Source organism: Rhinopithecus bieti, unplaced genomic scaffold (assembly GCF_001698545.2).
Source record: "Rhinopithecus bieti isolate Rb0 unplaced genomic scaffold, ASM169854v2 scaffold_23868, whole genome shotgun sequence".
NCBI classification, from domain to species: Eukaryota; Metazoa; Chordata; class Mammalia; order Primates; family Cercopithecidae; genus Rhinopithecus; species Rhinopithecus bieti.
The window spans coordinates 1,566,234-1,590,724 of NW_016811202.1; the positions used below are offsets into that span (position 1 = coordinate 1,566,234).

The 24,491-nt window shown below is 52.3% G+C and overlaps 2 protein-coding genes across 2 annotated transcripts in view; one reads left to right on the plus strand and one right to left on the minus strand.

Annotated features, from left to right (window-relative positions):
• USP35 (ubiquitin specific peptidase 35) overlaps positions 1–17,692 on the plus strand; it is a 25,538-nt gene extending 7,846 nt beyond the window's left edge. The window contains exons 3-12 of the mRNA XM_017893535.1: positions 2–311; positions 1,321–1,453; positions 2,994–3,123; positions 3,532–3,633; positions 3,973–4,131; positions 8,482–8,675; positions 10,234–10,327; positions 11,520–11,626; positions 12,084–13,371; positions 15,940–17,692. Of these exons, the coding sequence (XP_017749024.1) occupies positions 2–311; positions 1,321–1,453; positions 2,994–3,123; positions 3,532–3,633; positions 3,973–4,131; positions 8,482–8,675; positions 10,234–10,327; positions 11,520–11,626; positions 12,084–13,371; positions 15,940–16,107 (2,685 nt within the window). The 3' untranslated portion in view covers positions 16,108–17,692. The remainder of the gene's footprint in view (position 1; positions 312–1,320; positions 1,454–2,993; positions 3,124–3,531; positions 3,634–3,972; positions 4,132–8,481; positions 8,676–10,233; positions 10,328–11,519; positions 11,627–12,083; positions 13,372–15,939) is intronic.
• The window catches only part of GAB2 (GRB2 associated binding protein 2), a 68,978-nt gene continuing 62,021 nt past the window's right edge, over positions 17,535–24,491 (minus strand). Inside the window, exons 7-9 of the mRNA XM_017893563.1 lie at positions 24,099–24,201; positions 22,534–22,659; positions 17,535–21,640 (exon numbers count right to left, since the gene is read on the minus strand). Of these exons, the coding sequence (XP_017749052.1) occupies positions 21,497–21,640; positions 22,534–22,659; positions 24,099–24,201 (373 nt within the window). The 3' untranslated portion in view covers positions 17,535–21,496. The remainder of the gene's footprint in view (positions 21,641–22,533; positions 22,660–24,098; positions 24,202–24,491) is intronic.

The following is a 24,491-nucleotide window of genomic DNA, read 5'->3' on the forward strand; positions in this document are numbered from 1 at the left end:
CGCGCTCCTGCGGCGAGAGCTGCTGCGCACCGTGTGCGAGCGTCCGGGGCCCGCGGCCTGCGCGCAGGTGGCACGGCTGCTGGCGCGCCACCCGCGCTGTGTGCCCGACGGCCCCCACCGCCTACTCTTCTGTCAGCAACTGGTGCGTTGCCTCGGACGCTTCCGCTGCCCAGCCGAGGGCGAGGAGGGCGCCGTGGAGTTCCTGGAGCAGGCCCAGCAGGTGAGCGGGCTCCTGGCGCAGCTGTGGCGCGCACAGCCCGCCGCCATCCTTCCCTGCCTCAAAGAGCTGTTCGCGGTCATCTCCTGCACAGGTGCGTGTGCGGCCGGGGCAGGAGTGCGGGCACGTCGAGGTCCTGGGTGGGCGCTTGGTCAGGTGGCTGTACGTGCGGATCTCTGCATGCGGGCGCCCGTGTGGCACGAGTGTGCCAGGGACGAATGCTCAGGTGGAGGACTGCAGCCTGTCTTCATATAGGTGGCACAACTATCTAGAACACTTGCTGTGGGTCCTCTCCTGCAGTGGGTGTTGGAAATGTAGGGAGGAGCACACTGGTGTGAGAAGGACACGGGTCAGTCTGGCTACAGGGAGGAACAGGAAGTTGAGCAAACCACAGGATTTGGGGCGGGGGAGCGGGGATCATTATGGCCTTCGGGTTAGGTGAGTTTGATAGAAGCTATCACTTTAGAGCCAGGAGTTGGCAGATTGGTGGCACCTGGCAGCAGGGGCAAAGTTCCCTGGGCAGGCAGAGGTGAGGGTCTGGAGAGGTGATGGAGTCTGCTGTGCAGACTCGGAAACGTAAAATCTTGATCCTCCATTGACAACCGTGGAACTTAGACTACAGTGCAAATGAGTGAAAGCAGATGTGTGCCTTCCCTGATGATGAGGCTCTCCAGGGGAAGGGAAGGGAATGCACCCGGCTGGGTGAAGAACTGAGGACAGTAGACTTCGAGAAGAAGATGCTCTTTCTCATCTAGGCCTCTGTGCGGCTCCACTTGGAGTATCTCCTTCCTCCAGTCCACACAGCCTTCCCACCTTCTCCAGCCCCAGCGTTTCCCCTTCTAAAGGCCTTGCCCTTACACCCACTGTTGATCAGTGCTTCGTCTGTGCCCAGCACAGGAATAGCCTCAAGGCTGTGCTAGTGAAGGTTTGTTGAGTGAGGTTAGGTGGAACCAGAGACTTTGCTTGCTATAGGAGAGGAGGTGGCCTCTGCTGTGCTCTTCACAGAGGCCCAGCCTGGTTCGTTGGCTGCTGCAGGGCATGGTGTGCTGGGGGAAGGGAGGGGCCTGCCTCCCTGCTGAGCTCAGCCCTGTCGCCTGTTCCAGAGGAGGAGCCACCATCTAGCGCCTTGGCCAGCGTGGTCCAGCACCTCCCATTGGAGCTCATGGATGGTGTTGTACGGAACCTCAGCAATGATGACAGTGTGACGGACTCGCAGATGCTGACTGCCATCAGCAGGTGGGACGCTGAGGCTGAGCCATGGTCAGGGCTGGGGCCCCTCCCTCTCTTCCTCTCAGAAGCCCCTTCTCCTGGGTGGGACCCTGCTTTGGAGTCAGAGGGCCCAGGCCCTCATGTGTGTTCCATCATCCATCCTTTCTTGAGCCCTGCTCTGTGCCTTGCCTGGGGCTGGATGTGGGGAACACAGAGAGCCTGCCCTAATGATGCTGTCAGGCCAGGTGCCAGCAGTGTGACCCTGGACATGCCAATGAGCTTTCAGCCTCAGTTTCCCCCTCTGTAAAAGCAGAGGTGGGTGGTGGCATAAGAAGCTGTCAGGCATCCTTGGGGTTGGGTAAGAGGGTGAGAGTGCTTCACGAGGTGCTTTCTGAGTGGGGCAAACATGAGAAGCAGAGTTTGGGTGCTTTTCAGCTCACAGAGTCCTTGCATATCCCCCACCTCATCTGAACGTCCTCCTCCCTGTGATCTAGACTCAACTGCCTGTCCAGTTGTCCCAGAATATGCCGCCTCCCCTCCTCCCTGCAGGCCTTTGCCTATGCAGACCCCGTCCACCTGGCATGCCTCCCTCTGCCATTCTTTCCATCCCGTGTGCAGATCCACCGTCTCCGTAGGGCCTTCCTGGATTCCTTGCCTTTAGTGGGTAAGAGTGTGGGCTCTCAAGGTAAGTTGCTAGAGGTCAAATCCCGCCTCTACCACTTCTTGCCTGTGTGACTTTGAACAAGTTACTCAACCTCTCTGTTTGAGTTTCCTCAACTGTAAAATGGAGTATAACCAAACCCATCATCTAGGGTTGTTGTGAGGATTAAACTGAGTAAAACAAGATAATACACGTAATGTGCCTAGAACTGTGCTGTGGGAGCTGCCGTTATCATCATTGTTGTGACTTTGCTGTCACTGTTCTGTCTCTTTCTAGCACAGTCCGCTGAGTCTAGGCTGTTTTCCTGAGCACTGACAGCATGGCAGCTGTGCGCTCAGCCCGCACAGGCAGGCTGTGCTGTGGGATCCAGAGGGGATGATACATGTAAAACTGATGGAATATCCTGCTCAACAGTGAATACGACCTAAGTGTTAGCTGCTGTTATCTCCTTTAATCCATACAAGAACCCTCTGAGGGAGGTATTATCCCCATTTTACAGAGGAAGAAACTGAGGCCCAGAGCAGGGAAGTGGCTTGCTCTGGGTCACACAGCAAGAGCTTGCTTCTGGAAACCAGAGCTTCTGGCCCAGGAGCAGTGCCCTTCTAGGCAGAAGCAGCTGAAAGCCTTGTTCTGGCACTGCAACCAGCGTGGAGGGGCGAGGCTTGGGGTGCCGAGAGGGCCTGGCTCCCTTCCTGATGGGCTGGGAGCCTCAGTGTCTGGCAGGTGGCTATGCTGAGCTCATGCTTTCCCCAGCCATGTGTGGTTCAGCCCACAGACCCCGGGGCTGCCTTTTAAAGGCGTGAGTCAATGTGGGAACGCAGGACATTACAGCTGGCCCCTGGGCTGTCCTCACCCCAGCATTGTGGGTGTCCCTCGTCCCTGTGTCACTGTCACTCCCCTCACCAGGATGATTGACTGGGTGTCCTGGCCCCTGGGGAAGAACATTGACAAGTGGATCATTGCACTACTGAAGGGCCTGGCTGCTGTTAAGAAGTTCAGCATCTTGATCGAGGTTTCGCTCACCAAAATTGAGAAGGTTGGTGCCCCTGTGCTAGCCCAGACTTACAGCCTTTTGCACTAGGCTCTTGCCAGGGGCGGTGCAGGTCTGGGAGGGCAGAGCATCGGGCCTCCCCACCAAGCTCGCTGTGTGACCTGGGCGAATTCACTGCCCCTCTCTGGGCATCAGATTCTCCCCGTTAGTTTCCCTGACTGCTCATCCAAGTATGTGTGTGTGACTTTTGGTCTGTCCATGCATTCCTCAGAAATCTATCTTACTGTCCATCTTGCCATCTGTCTGTCCATCTGGGTCTGTGAGCACCTCAATGTTTATCCCTCTGCGTGGCTTTGAACTCTAGGGTGTCTCTGAGCCCCCTCTCAGGCCTGTGATTGCACTTGGCCTCGGCGGCTCAGGCCCGGGGACTCCTGACCAGGGACTCTCTTCTAGGTTTTCTCTAAGCTGCTGTACCCCATCGTCCGGGGAGCTGCCCTGTCTGTGCTCAAGTACATGCTCCTGACCTTCCAGCACTCCCACGAAGCCTTCCACCTGGTAAGGGCCCTGCCTGCTGCCCCTGGGCTCTTGGTGCAGGTCACTTGGTTGAGGCCAAACAGCTGAGGCATGGGCTCTGGCCTCCCTTTGGCTGTGAGGAGAGTAGTAGTCATCCTATTTTGCAGATGGAAAAACTGAGGCAGGGTGTCTTAGATCATATGTCTGGGAAAAGGAGTCACCTGCCTGCAGAGTTGAGAGCCCCATCTGGGTCGGGGGACAGTGGTCAGGTGGGCAAGCCTCCCTACCTCAGAGAGTGCTGCGTGCTGTCAGCAGGGACCACAGCCCCGTGTCTCAGGTGGGCGGGTTGGTGCTGAGCCTGACCCAGCTCTGCTCCCACAGCTCCTCCCTCACATCCCCCGCATGGTGGCCTCTCTGGTCAAGGAGGACTCGAACTCGGGGACCAGCTGCCTGGAGCAGCTGTCAGAGCTGGTCCACTGCATGGTGTTCCGGTTCCCGGGCTTCCCCGATCTGTATGAGCCTGTCATGGAGGCCATCAAGGTGAGTGACGGTCCCCTACTTGGGCCTTGCCCCACTCTGACAAAGGTGCCAGTGTGGGCCTTCCTGTGGGCCATACCACAGCTTGGTGGCAGTGCCCGTCACCTCCCCAGGTCCATCATGCGCCTCAAGCACACTGAGCCACTCACGTTCCCCAAGTGCCCGGGCTGCCTTGTTTCTGCTCTGAGCTTTTGCACACGCTGTGCTCTCTGACCGTAAACCCCTCTCTGTCACTGTAGTGTGGGCATTAAAACACTTTCTCTTTCTCTGCTCTGCCTGGACAGCTCCTACTTACCTTGTAAGTCTCTGTTCTAGTGTTACTTCCCTCAGGATGCCTTCCCTGATCACTGTCAGTACTGCGCTGCCCTCCACCAGGCTGGACCAGGACCTCGCTGGGCTCCCACAGTCTTGGTACATCCTGCTGTCACATGTTGTCACTGTCTGCCTCCCTTGCCAGACTGTGAGCACTCCAGACCAGGGATAATTTACAGTTGTTCACGTGACTTTACTGATGTCCTGCTCTGCACCAAGCCCAGGCTGGGAACTGGGGGCACGGGTGTGAAGCAAACGGAGTCTCCTCCATTGAGGGGATCGCAGCCTAGTGAGGGTGACAGGCTTGAATACAAGAAACTCTGGTCGGAGCAGCTTTTGAAAATGTCTGCAGGGTTTGACTTGAGAGCAGCGAGAAACCAGAGGAAGGAAAGCTCTTCTCCAGTTACAGAAGACAGATGAGGCCTCTAAGAAGAAAGGGTGTCTTAGAGGCCTCATTAAGCTGGGCTTGACAGGTTGCTAGGATCTGACAATGACTGACATCTGTGGCTACTGCTACACTTGACAGTGTTTTCCTGTATGTTATGTCTTCTAATGCTCGCAGGAAACCTACAAAGAAGATATGGTTCATTTCAATCTCATAGATGAGGAAAGGGAGACTTGCAGGTTTGGTGACTTGTGCAAAGTCACGGAGGTAGTGAGACATGTAGCTGGAGTCTGGATGGCAGAGCCCTTCCCCACTGCCTGATAGAGAAGGCAGGTTGGGCGGGGCGAAGGGGCCTAGGTAGGTGGTCCTTGCAGAACCTTTGATCTGACTTTCACATCTGCAGCACAGCAGACGAGATAACCTGAAAAGTGTCCTGCTACAAAACAGCTAGAAATGCTTGTTAAAATATAACAAACATCACTTTAAGTACATAGCTGAACTTGCAGGAAAGTAAGGGGGAGTCCCCAGGGGCCAAAAAGGAAGAGAGAACTGAATTCCAGAGTGGTAGGTGAGAAACGAGGCTCCTCCTCTGGGGTGAGGCAGGCGCGTGGGTGAGATGGCCAGTCTCAGTCACAAAGGGGCTTGAGTTGGTGGGGACAGGAGGTGAGACTTAGGGCCTATCCCCAGTAGGGAGTTAGCACTAAGAAGCTCACTAAGGCCAGGACCCAAGAAAGGTTTTACCACTAGCAAAAGAATGCTCTGGGGGGAAATACGTACATGGTTTTAAACAGACATCAGGGGAACTTTTCTGGCTTGTTCTGGGCTCTGGTTTAGGGGAAAAATGTAATCAGTGGCCTGCTCTCATGTGGATTTAGGGGTTCAAATCAATATCATTTTGGGGGTTGTGGCCCTTCCCCACGTTAGAAGTGGTCATAAACTCGTGGTGCCCACGGGTAACCTGGTAGAAAGACATAAATCAAGCCATAAAGGTAAAGTTCTACTGAAAATGAGTTTATAGTGCAAAAATTATAAAACACACAAAGGAACAATCCTGCATGAATGGTAGATGCAATAAACAAAACTTCTGCTATTTACTTAGATCTTCTCAGTTTTTCAAACTAGACACGAGAAAGAACTTTTGATAATCAAAGCTGACTTCCAGTGCAAGGGGCTGCCATGATCGGCCAAGAGCCCCGACAGTGGAGGCGGGTAAGCGGACCTTGCTGTGTCAGGTGTGTTGCCCAAGGGTTTCTACATGCAAAGGGAGGTAGGAGGAAAGCTTGGAGATGCTGTGGCTGGGTCTGTTTCCTGCTAGATTGTGAGCTGCTGTGGGCAGGAACCCTGTCCTTTTGATCTTTGTGCCTAGTAGATGTCTGTGAGCGAATGAGTGGGATATTGTTTGAGCAGCACGGTAGTGTGGAGAATGCTGTAATGAAGGTGCAGGCAGAGAGGAGGGACCCTGCCCCGGGCACTGAGGAAAACCCATGATAAATGAGATGCAGGCTTTGCACAGCAGAGGCTCATGGATTGTCTGATCCAGGGGACGAGGGGAGTCTGCACATACCTGTACCAGTAGGGGCAGGGAGTTAGGCTTTATAAGATGATACAGATACAGTCCTTCTCAAGGACCCCGTGCTTTGAGAAGATCCTGGAAAGCTTCATAGAGAGGGGATACAGGAGTCTGATCTTGCTGGATGGGGACTAGAAAAGGACACTCTGGATACATCGGAGGGAGAGGCATGGAAGTGGGAACGTGTGAGGTTAGTTTGGTGGTAATGTGTGAGGGGAAGGGAGGTGAGAAAAACCAGCAGAGCAGTGCCTTGAAAACTAGGTTGAGCCACTCGGTTTAGATCTGGGCTTCTCGAACGTTTCCATCCAAGTACTTGACGTCAGAGAGGGGAACTCACCCAAAGCAGCCTGACATGAGCTCTGAGTTTCTCTACAACCTCCCTTTATCTCAAAGACTCAAGTATATATGTTGTAATTATAAACATGTTTTAATATTCCCTATTTTTCTTTGAATGTTAGGAAAGATGGCTTTACATTTGTTCTGTGGCTTTGAACACTCCTTCGTACAAGCCAGTTTGAGAGGCGAGGCAGCAAATCATAGGATTTTACTGCTTATAAAATTATTTTGCATGGGTTCTATGAGTACATCCTTTTGTACATATACCTTTGTAAATAAGCTCTGGAAAGTTCTCTGACTTAGGCAGATGTATCAGGTTGTGGCAGTTTCTCTGGGAGCTGTGGTACTTGCCAAGGGAGCCATCACATGTCAGTTTCTAGTAACATTATTAGGTTCTTAAGTGATTTTGAAGTTTTTATTTTCTTGAGTATAAAGTTACCTTCTTTGGGAATAATGGCATTTGATTTTGTTCCTAGCATGGATATTTTTGCATATTCTCTGTGTGTGCACAGATGTGTGGGGTTCTGTCTGCCTTTTTGCCTCCATTTGTTCATGTTGTGGGGTAGGGGGGCAGACAAGTAGGGCGTTAGATAGGGCATCATGAAAACAAAAAGGAAGGGACGAAGAAGATACTGAGCCTGTATCTTATCTGTCTCTCTGCTGGCATCTCCTTGGTATGTGTGTGTATTTTTAATCATCTGTGAGAAGGTGACTGACTGCTCTGATAAATTACCTGAGAAATGATCTTGGGAGGTGAATGAGCAAAAGTGTTAAACCCCACTGGGTGAGCAAGACGTTTTGTGGGAGCCACAGGATGTGCACTGGGAAGACGAGGGCTTTGGATGCCGAGCTGTTTTGAAGCTCTGTGGAGCCTTGGACAAATCTAAGGCCTTGTGGCCAGGATCTGGAAATAAGACCAGGGCTAGAGGAACCGTTAGGAATGTTGCTGAAATCTAAGTAGCAGGACGTGGTGCTTAGATGTTGCTCTTTGGAAGATACCTCTAGCATCATTAGAACTAGTGCTCAGTGGTATTCTTAGGTGCAGCTGTTTGATGTGACACAGATAATGAATGGGAAGCATGCTAAGGACCAAGACGCATACCTCAGACCCCAGAGATTTGCCCACTGTCCTGACTGTAGGGTCAAGTTTTGGGGAGGTGACTCTTCTCTTGAAAGCTGATTCTGCAAATCTAAAAGTAAAAGGTGGAAATGGGCACATCGTTGTGTGCCCGCACCATGAAAATGTAGGATGCCAAACTGACACAAGGTAGGCGTATCCTCACTTGACAGATGAGGAAACTGAATCAGAGAGCCTCACCACCACCAGACAGCTAGTATGGACCAGAGTCGGGGCTGGCATTGACATCCTGACATTACTGGATTTGGCCTGTGGGCCAGGGTTGGCATTGCCTGAGCTCTTTTAAGAACATGCATATTCTTTACTTACTGACAGTGACCCTGGACTGTTATTTTCTGTCTGAATCTTCATTTTTTCCATCTATAAAATGGGAATTATGCCACTTAAGGCAGTCATGACCTGAAAGACCATGGAGGCAGCCCATATGTCAACTGAAGGGGTTTGGAAGCAGGGGACTGTTCACACACACCCCAGAACATCTGTGGGTGGGGGGAGGGTGCCTGGGAGGTCATGGGGTTGGCTGTATCTGAGAAGGCCTCCCAGAAGAGGTGATTTTTTTTTGAGCTGACCCTGGTGCCTACCATCCTGCCTGCCTGCTTATTCCCTCCTCAGGACCTCCACGTTCCCAATGAGGACCGCATCAAGCAGCTGCTAGGGCAGGATGCCTGGACTTCGCAGAAGAGCGAGCTGGCAGGTTTCTATCCCCGGCTCATGGCCAAGTCAGACACGGGCAAGATTGGTCTCATCAACCTGGGCAACACGTGCTACGTCAACAGCATCCTTCAGGCCTTGTTCATGGCATCTGAGTAGGTGCTGCTTTGGAATTCCCTGTCTGCCCTTGCTTCTCTCCTCTGGGCTCCCTGATGACAGGTGGAAAGGTGTGGGGGGCGGGGGTTGGAGAGGGTGGGCCTTGCTTTGCATTGCCGGCATGATTCCCTGAGGTCTGTGGGGACTGAGAGCCTCAGGCCATTGCCAAGGCAGTAGGTCAGGACTGAATGGGAACTGAAGAAGGGGCTTGAGGGGCTGGGCAGCACTGGGAAGGGGGTCTGCTCTGGGCTGGCTGACATCACTGACTCTTCTCCTGGAGTCCATGGGGGTAGATTCTGTCTTCCAGAGTAGAACTCCCACCCGTCCTGGTATTAGACATCTCTCTTTTAAAATGAAACCAACACAGTCTTTATAATCTATGGCCACCTATCTACCTTATGGCTTACTTAAAAGATCAAAGTTTCAGCTTTGATTCAGTGAAAATAAGCTTTGATTTTGGCTTATCGTATGTCCTCAAGTCAGTTTCTTTTCTCTGAGCGTCAGTTCAGTGGGAGGAGATTGGAGCTGATCTCCAAGGCTGCTGCACATTCTTCTCAAAATGCCTGGTGAAGGGCTAGTTTTGTTTCTCTTTTCTCAATTCCAGTCTGCTGCAGAATATTACTTTGGTAAAATATAACAAAATGACTTACTAGAAAAACGGTCACATGCTTGTATGGTCGTTGTGATGTTAAAATGCTATGTATGTTTCTAAGTGCTCACTCAACTTCTGACCTTACCTTGGACTGAGACCAGCCAGGTGGCCCACACTTTGCCTAGGGCTCTTCCGTGCAGTGGGCTGAGTTTGGAGAGTGCATGGGCAATCTGCCCAGAGCTGCTTGTGAGATCAAGAAATAAGCTGCAGCCTGGGAATTGGCTTGTTCCAGAGAATGTTCGTGTAGGGAGGGGAGCTGTCTCCTATAGGATCAGACCCTTTCCACTAGGAGCCAGTCCACCCATCCCCACAGGGTCCTCTTCTTTCAGTGTATTCCTCTCATTGACCTCTGCCTCCCTCATTGGAAGGCAGGGGAACAGCTTGAGGTGGCTCTAGGGGCAGCGGCCAGGGCCCTCACAGGGGCTGTAGGAGTCGATTGGAGGGCCCAGGTCAGAGCAGGGCCTGCTGCTCTGGAGGCGGATAAATGTCTTTCCCCAGGCAGGCAGCTAAGAAGGGAGTGCGAGGGGCTGCTGCGGCTGGGATGATATTGGCGTGGATCCTGTGGCATGTCCCAACCCTAGAACCCTGGGACCACAGGACCTTAGGACATTTGAATCTTTCAGTCCTGAAGTTATGGGTCTCAGAGCTGGAAGGGGCTACAAGGGTCACCTTTGTACCCTTCATTGTCCAAAACTTGTCTGTTGTTGTGTTCCTGACCTCAGATACCCCAACCTGAGTTGTTCACCTGCTCTTCCTCCCCAGTCCCTGGCCTCTGGCTCCATCCTGGGGTAGAAGTATCTGTTCTGCCTTTGGCCTGGAGGCTCTGGGCTGCCTGTGACATGCATGACTAGAGACTCCTTGGGGGCCCACGGCTTCACCTTGGGTGCCCCTGCTTTGTTTTGAAGCTTCAGACACTGTGTGCTCCGCTTGACTGAGAACAACTCACAGCCGCTGATGACCAAGCTGCAGTGGCTCTTTGGCTTCCTAGAGCACAGCCAGGTGAGTGTAGGGGGAGTCAGAACGGGGTGGAGAGGCAGTTCTGGTCAGGCCCTGACACGGACACCTTTCCCTTCCCCAGGACCTGCCTGCATCTGGCTGTCATCTCCCATGTCAGTAGCTGAGCCCCCAGCGGGGCTGGCATATGGAGCTAATTTAGTGCCCTGCTGGGGCAGGAGGAGGACCCCTTCAGCCCTGTCCCGTGTTGTGCTGCCCAATCTCCCCCTTCGGCAATTCAGTCCATCGCATTATGGTGTTGCCATAGTCCATCTTATGCTGCTATAACCAAATACTTGAGACTTGGTGATTTACAGAGAAATTTATTTCTCAGTTTTGGAGGCTGGGAGGCCCAAGATCAAGGGGCTGTGTCTGGTGAGGGCCTTCTTGCTGCATTACAATGTGGTGGAAGGCATCACAGTGTGAGAGCATGCATGAGAAGGGAAAGCGGGGTGAACTCATCCTTTTATCAGGAAACTGCTCCTGTCTCATGTGCACTGCTGGGGAAAGCAGATGGCCTGTGATAGGGAATTAATACATTCATGAGGGCAGAGTGCTCAGGACCTCCTCCCCTCTTGAAGGTCCCACCTCTCAACACTGCTTCTCTGGGGACTATGTTTCCACCACATGCTTTTTGGAGGACACAGTCACACCACAGCATGTTGCTTCATTCTGCTGTCATTTTTGAGTACCCACATGGCCAGGCAGCCTGAGAGCTGTTGAGAGTACAGAGGTGAACAGAACAAACACCATCTCTGCCCTCATGGAGCCCAAAGCCCTTGGCCAGGGATTATACAAAGCTCTATGTGGGGGCACAGAGATGAGTAATCCCTCCCTGGCTCATGGAGGGAAGGGAAAGGTCAGTGAGGGAGGGTTGGGAAGACCACATGGAAGAGGCGGTGCTGTATCTGGGACTCATCTTGACGGGAGAGAATGGCAGTGAGTGGAGGCAGGGAGAGCAGATTCCTAGAGGCTCGTTCATCTCTGTGATCCCCATGCCCTGCTCAGCCCTGCTCAGAGGCATAGACATGTGGGCTGGGATGGGTCGGGGACAATAGAAAGCGGGGAGGACTTCATGGAGTAGGCTGGGAAGTTTGAGGCCGAGGGTATGAGGTAGACCGTCAGGCCTAACCTGTGCAGAGCTGGCTGGTGAGTGGCCTCCTGCTCCTGACCCTGCGTTTCACCTGCCTTGTCCTAGCGGCCTGCCATTTCCCCAGAGAACTTCCTTTCTGCATCCTGGACGCCCTGGTTCAGTCCTGGCACCCAGCAGGACTGCTCAGAGTATCTGAAGTACCTGCTGGATCGGTAAGGGGGCCAGGGCCACGCGAAGGCTCCAGGTCTAGAAGGTCCCTGGGGGCAAGCTCAGTACCTCTGAGCTGTGTTGCAGCTTCCGGGGAATAAGTGTGCTGCCTCGAACATGTGGAGGGCTTGGAGAAGGGGTGTGCTGGAAGGGCAGGGACTGAGTGTGAGGGAGATTTGGTAGATGCTGAATGGAAGTGACCTCTGGGAGGTCATCATGTACATCTGCACACTGGGCTGTGCATCTTTGTCACTGCTATGGAAGCACGTTACATAGCTCCAGCAAGTCTTTATGTAGGGTGTGTGGGTGAGTCTAGCAAGCGTGCTGTGTGAGCACATATGTGGATGTGTGAGCGTTTGGTACGTGTTTGTGGCTGTTGGGGAAGATAGATGGGCATGGATAAGCTGAGTGCCCTGGAAGGGGACCCACATGTACATATAGAGACTTTGCTCCCTGCCCCAGGCTGCACGAAGAGGAGAAAACAGGCACAAGGATCTGCCAGAAACTCAAGCAGTCCAGCTCGCCCTCCCTGCCCGAGGAGCCGCTGGCCCCAAGTTCAACCTCTGTGGAGAAAATGTTTGGAGGCAAGATAGTGACTCGAATCTGCTGTCTCTGCTGCCTCAACGTCTCCTCCCGGGAGGAGGCCTTCACGGACCTCTCTCTCGCCTTTCCTCCTCCTGAGCGCTGTCGCCGCCGCCGCCTGGGCTCTGTGATGCGCCCTACAGGAGACATCACAGCCCAGGAGTTGCTCCCAACAGCCAGTGCACAGGGGCCAGGCAGGGTGGGTCCTCGGAGGCAAAGGAAACACTGCATCACAGGGGACACCCCCCCCACCAGCCTGGACATTGAAGGCCTGGACTCCAAGGAAGCTGGTGGGCAGAGCAGTCAGGAGGAAAAGGTAGAGAGGGATGAAGAAGGGAAGGAGGAGGGAACGGAGAAGGAAGAAGCGGGGGAGGAGGAGGAAAGCACCAGAGGGGAGGAAGAGAGGGAGAAAGAGGAGGAGGTAGAAGAGAAGGTGGAGAAAGAGACAGAAAAGGAGGCTGAGCAGGAAAAGGAAGAAGACAGCCTGGGAGCGGGGAGCCACCCGGATGCTGCCATCCCCTCCGGGGAGCAGATGTGTGGCTCTGAGGGCTCCCGCTCTGTCCTGGACCTGGTCAACTACTTCCTGTCCCCCGAGAAGCTGACAGCAGAAAACCGCTACTACTGCGAGTCGTGTGCCTCCTTGCAGGATGCTGAGAAGGTGGTGGAGCTGAGCCAAGGGCCGCGCTACCTCATCCTCACACTGCTGCGCTTCTCCTTTGACCTGCGCACCATGCGGCGCCGCAAGATCCTGGATGACGTCTCCATCCCCCTGCTGCTCCGCCTACCGCTGGCGGGTGGCCGGGGCCAGGCCTATGACCTCTGCAGCGTTGTGGTACACTCTGGAGTGTCTTCGGAGAGTGGTCACTACTACTGCTATGCTCGCGAGGGCGCTGCCCGCCCTGCCCCTTCTCTGGGAACTGCCGATAGGCCAGAGCCCGAGAACCAGTGGTATCTGTTCAATGACACTCGGGTGTCCTTCTCTTCCTTCGAATCTGTCAGCAACGTTACCTCCTTCTTCCCCAAGGACACAGCCTATGTGCTCTTTTACCGGCAGCGGCCCAGGGAAGGGCCCGAGGCTGAGTCGGGCTCTTCTAGAGTCCGAACAGAGCCCACCCTGCACAAGGACTTGATGGAAGCCATTTCCAAAGACAACATCCTTTACCTACAGGTGAGCTGAGCCGTGGGGCCTTTGATCTGATCTCCTGGTGGAGGGAGTCCAGTTCCACTACTGGCTTAGATAAGTCATTTCCCCTCCAAGTCTTTTTTAAAAATCCCATTCATCCATTGCTCAGTGCTGGGCATATACTGGTGGCCCAGACAGACCTAATCCCTTACTTCAAAGTAATAGACACTGAATAATGAATGACACAGGTTTATATTTTCTTTAAGTCCCAGGGTACATGTGCAGAATGTGCAGATTTGTTACTTAAAGGTGTGCCATGGTGGTTAGATGCACAGATCAACCCATCACCTAAGTATTAAGCCCTGTATCTGTTAGCTCTTCTTCCTGAAGCCCTCCCTCCCCCGCCACCCCCCAGCAGGCCCTCGTGGGTGTTGTTCCCCTCCCACCCCCAGCAGGTGTCCATGTGTTCTCATTGTTCAGCTCCCACTTACAAGAGCATGTGGTATTTGGTTTTCTGTTCCTGTGTTAATTTGCTGAGGATAATGGCTTCCAGCTCCATCCATGTCCCTGCAAAGGACATGATCTCATTCCTTTTTATGGCTGCATAGTATTCCATGGTGTATGTGTGCCACATTTTCTGTATCCAGTCTATCATTGATGGGCATTTGGGTTGATTCCATGTCTTTGCTATTGTGAAATGTGCTGCAGTGAACATACATGTTCATGTATCTTCATATTAGAATGACTTATATTCCTTTGGGTGTAGACCCAGTAATGGGATTGCTGGGTGAAATGGTATTTCTGCCTCTAGGTCTTTGAGGAATTGGCCACACTGTCTTCCATGATGGCTGAATTAATTTACACTCCCACCAACAGTGTAAAGGCATTCTTATTTCTCTGCAACCTCACCAGCATCTGTTTCCTGACTTTTTAATACTCACTATTCTGGCTTACTTGAGATGGTATCTCATCGTGGTGTTGATTTGCATTTCTCTAATGGTCAGTGATGTGGAGTTTTTCTTTCATATGTTTGTTGGCCACATGAATGTCTTTTAAGAAGTTTGTGTTCATCATATCCTTTGCCCACTTTTTAATGGGTTTTTTTTTTTGGACATTTAAGTTCCTTGTAGACTCTGGACATTGGACTTATGTCAGATGGGTAATTTGCAAAAATTTTCTCTCATTCTGTAGGTTGTCTGTTTACTCTGATGATAGTTTCTTGTGCTCTGTGTAAGCTCTTTAGTTTAATTAGATCCCATTTGTCATATTTTTGCTTTTGTTGCAATTGCTTTTGGTGTTTTCATCATTAAATCTTGGCCTATGCCCTGAATGGTATTGCCTAGATTTTCTTCTAGGAGTTTAATAGTTTAGGGTTTTACATTTAAGTCTTTAATCCATCTTCAGTGACTTTTTTGTATAAGGTGTAAGGGAGGTGTAATGCTTAATATTCGAGTTTCAGTATTCTGCCTATGGCTAGCCAGTTCTTCCAGCACCATTTAATAGGGAATCTTTTATCCATTGCTTGCTTTTGTCAGGTTTTTGAAGATGGTTGTAGGTGTGGAGTCTTATTTCTGAGTTCTGTATTCTGTTCCATTGGTCTATGTGTCTATTTTTGCACCAGTACTATGCTGTTTTGCTTACTGTAGCCTTGTATAGTTTGAAGTCAGGTAGGCATGAGGCCCATGAGGCCTCTGGTTTTGTTCTGTTTGCTTAGGATGGTCTTGGCTATATGGGCTTTTTGGCTCCATATGAATTTTTAAATATTTTCTAATTCTGTGAATGTGAATGGTAGTTTAATGGGAATAGCATTGAATCTGTTACATTGGGCCCTATGGCCATTTTCATGCTATTGAGTCTTCCTATCTATGAGCATGCACTGTTTTTCCATGTGTGTCCTCTCTTCACTTCCCTTGTTAATTGTATTCCTAGGTATTTTATTCTCTCTGTAGCAGTTGTGAATGGGAGTTTGTTCATGATTTGGCTCCCTGCTTGTTGGTGTATAGGAATGCTAGCAATTTTTGCACGGTGGTTTTTGTATCCTGAGATTTGCTGAAGTTGCTTAACAGCTTAAGAAGCTCCTGGGCTGAGATGAGGTTTTCTAGATATAGAATCATGTTATCAATGCAGTTGTTTAGTAAGTGTGCTGAAGGAGGAGCACAGGGACCAGTTGAGTCTGAGGGGGAAGAGGATGCTTCTGGGAGGGGTGTGTGTGTGTGTGTGTGTGTGTGTGTGTGTGTCATGCTACCCACGTGAGCCTATGTGCTATTTTACTGGCAGCGGCCCAGTGAGGGGCCTGAGGCGGGTTCTCAGGGACAGCTTCTGCCATGCTGTCCAGTTGAAGGCAGGGTGGCGCTAGGCTCTCCATGAGGCTGACCTCATGGCGGCAGGAGGATGCGTTTTCTCATAGGCAGAGCCCATTCCTCGTGATCACGAGGCCTGTAGACAGGTTCCCATGTGGTGTGATGTGACCACTGAGCTGCAGGGTCTCTAGGAGCCCTGATTCCTGCCTCTGTGTCCAGTCCCTGGGGACCCAGAGGAGCCACTTAAAGGTGTGCTGGGTAGACTCTGGCTTCAGGGTGGGAATTCTAAGTTTCCTCTCATCTGTGTTCCCAGGAGCAGGAGAAGGAGGCCCGGAGCCGGGCGGCCTACATCTCTGCACTCCCCACATCTCCGCACTGGGGGAGGGGCTTTGATGAAGACAAGGATGAGGATGAAGGCTCTCCGGGGGGCTGCAATCCTGCAGGGGGTAATGGTGGTGACTTCCACAGACTGGTCTTCTGATGTGAACCTGCTGCCAACCCAACCCCTTCCCTCCAGGAGCCAGGTGGAGGCTGTGGAGGCAGGCTCAGTCCTGTAGTAGGCCTGATGGTACAGCTCATGGCACCTGAGTCCTCAGCCTGATGAAGGGTACACAGAGACTCTCAGATATGGAAGTGAGACCTAAGTCCCTCTCACAGGGGATCAGTCCCATTAAGATTTTACACCCAAGTGTCCTGGTTAACTTGAAGCAGCTGAGATGGGCACACATGGGTCTTTGCCTCCCCCTCCCTCCCCAGCAGGTTCCCCATGCTGGAAGAGCTGATGTTCAGGAAACAGGGCTGGACCTCAGCTCTAATGTTTTGACATCAAGTACTATTTTCCTTCTGACTGCTCTACAGTAAAGCACAGCAGGATCCAAGCCTTGCACAAAGAAGGGGGCAGTGTTAACCTCTGGCTGTCCTCTTGTTTCTCATATGGGGGTACCTGCACTGTCTGTACCTTTCTGAGAAGATCAGGTGAGAAGCAGCAGGGCCCTGGATCAGAGACCGAGAACTGCCCCTTACCAAGCACCACTGCATGGCGGTGGGCTAGTTCCTCATAGCAGGAGGCCTTTGCCCCCACATCCCCTCCGCCCCAGCCTGCCTCAGTGCCTGAGAAGCCACCACTTGCATCCCCCTTCTGGTTAAGGTAGAGTCCTTATTTTACTGCAGAGGTGTTCATGTTCCTCGTGAAGTGTGGTCTCGAGGAAGCTAGTGGGCTCCTCTGATCAGTCGGCCTTTGAAGCTGTGAGAGCAGCCACCTGCAGGTTGGGTGAAGTGCCCTGACACTGCTGTAGCCCCTTCTAACCGAAGAGAAGACACCCATGTTCTTAAATAAATAAAACTAGGTTCTCTGAAGCCTAGCAAGAGATTGTTCTTCCTTGGTCTCAGGGGCTGTGATAGCCGCTGGATTTTTCTCATGGGGTCTGGAGAGGCTGACGGGTGGTAAGGTGAGGAGTCAGCTTGCCCCCCGGTGACATGTGAGATGCCACAGGGAGCTGAAAGCCCTCTACTGAAGTGTGGTGTAAGTAAAGGTGTGAACTGACTTACCTTACTTATTGAGGGCGGGGTGATGCCCGTGGAGAGGACTCACCTGGGAGGCAGCTCTCAAGCCTGTACCTAGCTCCTTCCCCAGGGGCTGTGATGGAGGCATGGAGGTTGGGCCCCATGTCACACCTAAGTGACCTGTGAAAGTAGTAGACACGCCCAGAACCCATCTCTAGACCCTAAGAAAGATGGATTGGCAAATGCTAGTATATCATTAATTTCCACTTTACAACAGACTGAGGTAGAGAACATTCGTTCTTATTCATAGCCAAGTAAAATACTCAGTAAAAATGGAACACTGGCATGAGAACGGGTTCCAATGCCAAGCCCCTCAAGACAAGACAGACACAGCAGCTAGTTCCAGGGTGCATTTCTAGTGGACTTTATTGTCCTGCTCCAACACCACAGTAGAAAGGGACCTGCAAGCTCCAGGCCTGTACCATGTGTCACCACAGCAAAAACATGACCCACTTGAACACACTCCTGCCCCACCCACCCACAGGATAAATATGTTACAATTTTTTTTAAAAAAAACAGAATACAACAGAATAAATTAATAACTTAAGTGATTAGGCACCAACAGTGATTTGAAAATTAAATGTCAATTTTAAATGGTAACAAGAACTCAAGACTGGGCTTCCACTAGCCCATTTTCTCTTCCTGACAAATAGCGACAAGTCTGCGCGAAATAATTCTAGATTTCAAGACACAAGTAGCCAACAAATACACAACACATGCCACCAGAAATCACACAACAGCCTGGATCTCTGGGGGACCCCCCTCAGCAGGCAGCCCCCTTGTGGTCCCAGGCCCCAAAGAGCACTCGGGCAAGTCCCAGAAAGATGGCCCCTACGGAAGGGCTCGAGAGCTCCTGAGGCCAGCCTTACTTCCCCTGCATTTTATGAAGGCCTAGATGGGGAAGGAAGAGCTCTGGAAACAGGGTGGGGCTTCTGGGCCAAGATGTCCCCATGACAGAAGGGGCCAGAGTGGAGATGAGCTGAGCCCATGCTCTAGTAAATTCAGAATGGTTGTGCTTTTGTCCTAGGAATGGGGCATACTTTAATGTAGAAGTTACCAAAGTCAAGCTAGGAGGGGACTGGGGATAGGTGCTGCCCACCCCTGGCCATCCAGATCCCCCAGAAAGAAGTTACAGAGGGAGTCTCCTCTTCAAGCAGCTGAGCACCAGCTGTGGATGGGACCTCAGTGCATCTAATCCAACCTCCCATTCCACAGACAGGCAGACCAAGGACCTAAGGAGACACCATCTCCCTATTTCTGATTGTTCTCACTCAACCTTGCAGAAGTGGAGCTGGAAGTGGGTGAAGGCTCCTGGGAGAGCCCCAGGCAGGGGACTTGTGTGAAGCAGAGCTGGGTGGGAAGGTATCCCCCCGCTTCCAGGGTCTCAGTCCTCGCCAGGCCCCCAGGAGAGGTGGACTTTGACCCATGGATAGGCCAAAGGACCAGTTTTTTCAACTGAGTTGACTCCTTTGTTGGGGGAGGTAGTGAGTGGAGGGCAGGGATATGCTAGACACGGCTGGTAGTTTGAGGCTTGTGAGCCAGAGCTTTGCTTTGAAAAGGCCAATTTCGCCTCTCATCCTTCCATCTCTACCCCTACACTTGCACCCGAGGGATTTTGGTAGTTACCGGAATCAGGAGCTGGAAGGAGGCCTCCTGGGAGATTCGATTTGAACACCTCAGTCATGCTCTGAAGATTCCAGCCAAGGTCCACTCACATCATGGCACACTCAGGACATGCTCACATGTTTATGGGAGGCTGCAGTAGTCTGGGCCCACTTGTGGCTGCTACGGGTACAGGGAAGGCACCAGTGAAAAGCTCTGTTGTATGGGGCCCCTTGCGGAGGGCCTTAAAGGCACACATTCAGGGCTGGGCAGAGTGAACCAGCACCCTGCCGGCTCTGCCCAGTGTAGGTGCTGCCACTGCTACCATTCACTTGTTGGAACACCAAGGCATGGCCCCAGCACTTCTGAGTGGCTGGACCCATATGCTCAAAGGCCTTTTGTTCCCAAGACACAAGGCTTTCCAAGCCTCTCCTTCCTTCCTTCCTCCACTGGACCCAAGCCCTGCCCTCCTCCTCTGTAAAAATCTGACTCATCCCCTTTTAAGGCCTACCTCAGGCACCCCCTTTTCCTAGAATCCACCTTCCCTGATTGTGACCCCACTCCTGCCTCTGGCACCAACCTCCCTAAGTCTTTACTTCCTCTGCCCTCCATCAGCATTTAAAGTCTCTCTCTGGTGGCCATCACTACTGTCTCATGTCCTTGTCCTTTTTCTGATTGTGACTATCTCAAGTTCAGGGACAAGGTCTGATTGATTCTTGTGTGGATGGTGCTTAACCCCAGAGACTGGACACAGCAGCCATTAATAAATGCTTCTTGAGTTGATCTAAACTAATGCTAGGAGGAGAGGTGCAACTCTTGAGGAAATAACTTCTTCCAGGATAGGACTTAGAGAATGGCTAGGCCATTGGTCCGGTGAAGTATGCATACTCATGGGAGCTGAAAGGGGAGTGGGGGCAGAAGGGAGTAGCTGCCCCCATCAAACATGGCAGGAAGTCACTCTTTGGGAGGAAGAACGTCTGTTCATCTCAGGGTAGAATGAAACATCTGGTCCTGTTGCTTCTGAAACTCTTGAAAATTTAGTCAAGAACTGTCAACATAAAAAAATTCAGATCCCCCACCCTAGGCTTAAGAGAAGGAACCTTGGATGATGCCCTACACCCCATCCCTGCTAATCTGATAGCCTTTCAAGCCTGGGGAGGGGAGTCCAACATGGCTCCTGGAATGCTAGAGAGCAACAGAGGACGGATGAGATGAGGAAACCCAGGGCCGGCACCAGGCCAGACTCGCTCCTACCCTGCAATCTGACATGCGCCACAGCCCATGGGCACAAGCTGTCAGCCATGTCTGATGTGGTCCTCTAGGCATCATTCTGCCCTGCTTTCTCCTTGTCCTGCCTGACCTGCTGTCCCTCCATCCTAGGAACGGTGCTCATGTCACCACCATGCACACCACTCTTGCACAACGTGTCACTCCTTCACTTTCTGCTCCACTCTGTACCCCCAAGCACTGCCTTGGGCACTCCCCCACTCCCAGGCCCTTTGGATATATTTCCCCACTTGCTACACGGCCTTCACCCCTGCTTCACATCTGTCTGCTACCTCTGTGCCCGACTTCCACTGCACTGCTCACTACATAGAAACTCACTGCCCCACCCCACTGTGGAGTCCCCTGCACTGCTCTGCGCCTCTGCCCAGCCTGTGCCTGTCCCCGGGTTCCCCTCATTCCCTGAATCACACCCATCCACACCACACTCCCTCCCATATTCCCCACTCCTTTACCATGTGTTCCTGCCCCACATGCTTGGTCGCCCAGCTTGGTCCAAGCCTTCCTGTGTGATGCTTTCCAAGGTGGGGCTGGTGGGGGCCTTTGAGGGGGTTGGGGAAGAGGACTGCCCTTGGGCCTAGAGTGGCCTGCAGCTCTAGAGTTTTGGGGACCCAGATCCCACAGTGTCCTTGTCATCTCTACCATCTGAGCTCCAAGCCCTGCTCCTTGCTGCTCTAGGTTGGCCACTGTCAGTTTTCCCTTCCTTTTATCCTTCATCCCCTGCCTGTGCACCCCACAGCAGCTGTCCTGCCATGGCCTCAGCCTGAAAGTGGGGGTCCCTGCAGATGTCAGCTTTCCCTCTGCATCTGGGCATCTAAGTCCTTTACCCCTCAAGACCACTGCTGGGCCTCCTTCTCCACCATCTCGTCTTTTAGTGGCCTTGCTTCTCTCCTGCCAAGAAAAACAGGAATGAAAAAGTCCATTATCCACTTTGGTCTGCTGGTCCTTGACTCCCTGGGTCAGTGAGACTTGTCTTCTGGGACTGAAGGAGAGGTAGCCCAGTGGCTGGAGGGAAGATAGCTGAGGGCTGTGACTGAACATGAGGTGGAATCTGGCTCAGAGCCCCAGCCCTTCCCTCCAAACATCTGGTAGATAGTCAGGTCTAAAGGACAGGAAAAGGCTGAAGGATGCTTTTTGGCAATAGCTCCTAACTAAGGTGGGTGGAGGCATGGCCATTACTGATAAAAATCACAGCTGGGCCCCGAGTGGGCAGAGGAGGTGCCTTGATCAGGCCCTCACCTCCCAGGGGAAGGGCTCAGGGTCCCTGATGTCAAGTGCTTTGAAGGCTGAGACTGGCAGAGTAGAGAGGAGGTGAATGGAAGGAACAGTGGGAGAGGGAAGAGGGGTAGGGGAGATGTGAAGGGCCAGCTCTGGAGACGCTGCCTCCTGGCCCCTCCCTGGGCTCTGCGGTAGCCCTCTCGTCACAGCTTGGCACCCTTGGAAGGCTCCGAGGACTGCCGCACGTCTGTCCACTCCTGCATGGTGTTCTGCAGGGCCTGGGTCTTCTCCTTGTCCACCTGAACGTAGTCTACCTTCTCATCAGAAGTGACAGATGAAGTAGATGGCTGAGGGGACAGAGTGGGAAAGAGGGAGTAGCTGTGAGTTACCAGTTAGGTGGGGAGGAAGAAGATGGGCGCGGGATCTTCCTGAACTGTCTGAAGGGGAGAAGAGCATGGCCTCTGCCTGCCACTGACCAGCCTCAGGAGCCTGTCTTCTCTTTCTGAATGTGGGCTTTAAAGCTCAGACTCCAAACTCATTATCCCTCCTGCAGGATGCGGCAGTCCCTGCCAGCGCTTCTTACTTCCCGGCTCCTGGGACGAGCCAGGCCCTTCCTTGGCCCTGGTGGATGGGTCCAGGCCTTCATCTCTGCCTCCACCCATCTCTGTCAGGTCGCTCATCCAGGGGAAGGAATTTGCTGGGTGTAAACAAGCACCAGCCACAGGACTTTACGTGCTGCGCTCACTGCCACCCTGTGAAAGGGAACCATGCTGAGGCACAGTTCTGCACCCTGCTGTCTAGACTGCTTAGCTAAGGGCACTCCTGGGGAGGCTTTCGCAGGCCTGGAAGTCCCTTGTGAAGGCTGATGTGTTGACGGTAGGGCTCTGGGACACACCTAAGAACCCAGGACCAGGAGGCAGTATCCTCATTCCTGGATCTGTTGCTGATTCACTTTGTTTAGCACAATCAGATCTCTATGCACTCATTTGCCCATCTCTACAACACGGGGGGTGGGCTGACTGATGAGGTTCTTTGAGGGTACTGTGCTCTGAGAGCAGGAATAGGAGTCTTTAGACCTAGGTGAAAGCTCTATGACTAAAGATGCATCATAAAAGCTGGGTACTGGAGCAGGAGGGAGGCTGAGTGCTGCTGTTCAGTGTTGAAGGCACCCTGACCTCCATGATCTCTGCCTCTGGGGCCCTGAGAGCTCTTACTGTCCCCCCACCTCTACTCCAGGCACCTTGCGGTGGGGGCTTGGGGAGCTCGGCTGGAAGTCCAGGGCCAGATAATCAACGCTGCCGGTGCTCTTCTTAGGGGCAGGACTGTTGGTGCCACTGGGAACGGGAGATGCAGACACTGGGTTTTGCTGTCACGAGGAGGAGAAAACCATGAGTGTAGAAAACAGACTAACCCACCACCCAGAAAAATACCTCTGGGAGTAAGAACACTGGTTCCCTGAGCCCTACTTTGACTCATGCATCATGCTAAGGACTTTTCATGTTCTCATTTTAGTCCTCATGACAATCCTGTAATGTAGGTATGATTACTGTTGATATTGTTTAAAACAAATATGAAACTGTGGTTCACTTTACTTTCAGAGAAGTGACTTTGCCTGTAGTTGCACAGCTGTTGAGTGATGGGAATCAGGTCTATTTTCTGACTTCCAAACCTGTGCTAACCCCTGTACCACACTGTCTCCTTTATAGCATATCAGGCCAAGTCTCATCAACAGTGGTTCTCCTGAGACACCCAGCCTTTGCTTGTGCTTAAGAAGGGAGCCCAGACCGGGCGCGGTGGCTCAAGCCTGTAATCCCAGCACTTTGGGAGGCCGAGACGGGCGGATCACGAGGTCAGGAGATCGAGACCATCCTGGCGAACACGGTGAAACCCCGTCTCTACTAAAAAATACAAAAGCTAGCTGGGCGAGGTGGCGGGTGCCTGTAGTCCCAGCTACTCGGGAGGCTGAGGCAGGAGAATGGCGTAAACCCGGGAGGCGGAGCTTGCAGTGAGCTGAGATCCGGCCACTGCACTCCAGCCTGGGTGACAGAGCGAGACTCTGTCTCAAAAAAAAAAAAAAAAAAAAAGAAGAAGAAGGGAGCCCCCAAAGCAGCTTGCTCCCCCGCCTAGCTCCTCCAAGATCTGAACAGGGTGGCTTCATCTCCAGGCTGCACAAAGCCCACATTTCTTCAGATGACACACTCTAGGATCCTATCCATCCAGGCTCCTGCTGTAGCAAAGCAACACCTCCTCTAGGACTTTCCTGAAGTCTTATTCTAATGAGAAGGTGATAGTCCTGTGTTCTGTTTGTTGGCTGCTTTATTGGTTGGTAATTCATTCTTTCACTGTCTATGCAGTGACTACCAGGTGCTGGGCAGTTATGCCCTTAATGGAAATCTCAGGGAAGAAATATCCTCCTCTGCCTGTGCTGATAGTTCTATTACTGCCTCACCAAAGTGAGTTATGTGCATGTATGCCTCTCACCGCTGAGGAAATCCCTCCAGCACTGACTATCCAAGGGCACACAGATCATGCCACCTGTGTCACTGTCATGAGAGAGGCAGGCCCCTGCTCTTGAAGACCATGACTTCGTTGGGACAGGTCTCATGTCTTCCTTACATCTGATGACAACTCCTACTGCTTGATAAATAGGTGCTCAAGAAGGGTTTGTGGCAGGAGACTAAATCATGAATAATACAAGGAGTCCCTGGGCTGAGGTGAATTAGCTAAGCTGGGAAGTGGGGAACTGAGCAGTGGGTCCCAGGAGACTTTGATAGGAGTCATTCCAGCGAAGCCCAAAGGACTCACCATAGGGACATAGTTCTCTTCGCTGTCTCCTGAGTCTGTGCTGGTGATGCTCTGGGTGGAGATGGGGCGGCAGTACTGGGAGGAGCTGGAGTTGAAGGTGTGGCTGTTGTGGGAAGGAAGAATCAACACTGGGGAAGCAGCATGGCTGCTGCCATGTTTCTAGCCTACAGCTGGGCCCTAACCCTCACACACCCAGACCTCAGCCATTAGAGCTGCACACTCCATCAGATTAAGATCTGATATAGGGCAGGTATAATTATTCCCTTTTATAGCTGAGGAAACCAAGCCACAAGAGATCAAGAGACATGATCAGCTAATGATAGCATTAGCATCAGAATCCAGCTGTCCTGGCCCACAGGCCAGCTACCATTTCACTCATCTTCTCTAATGGGC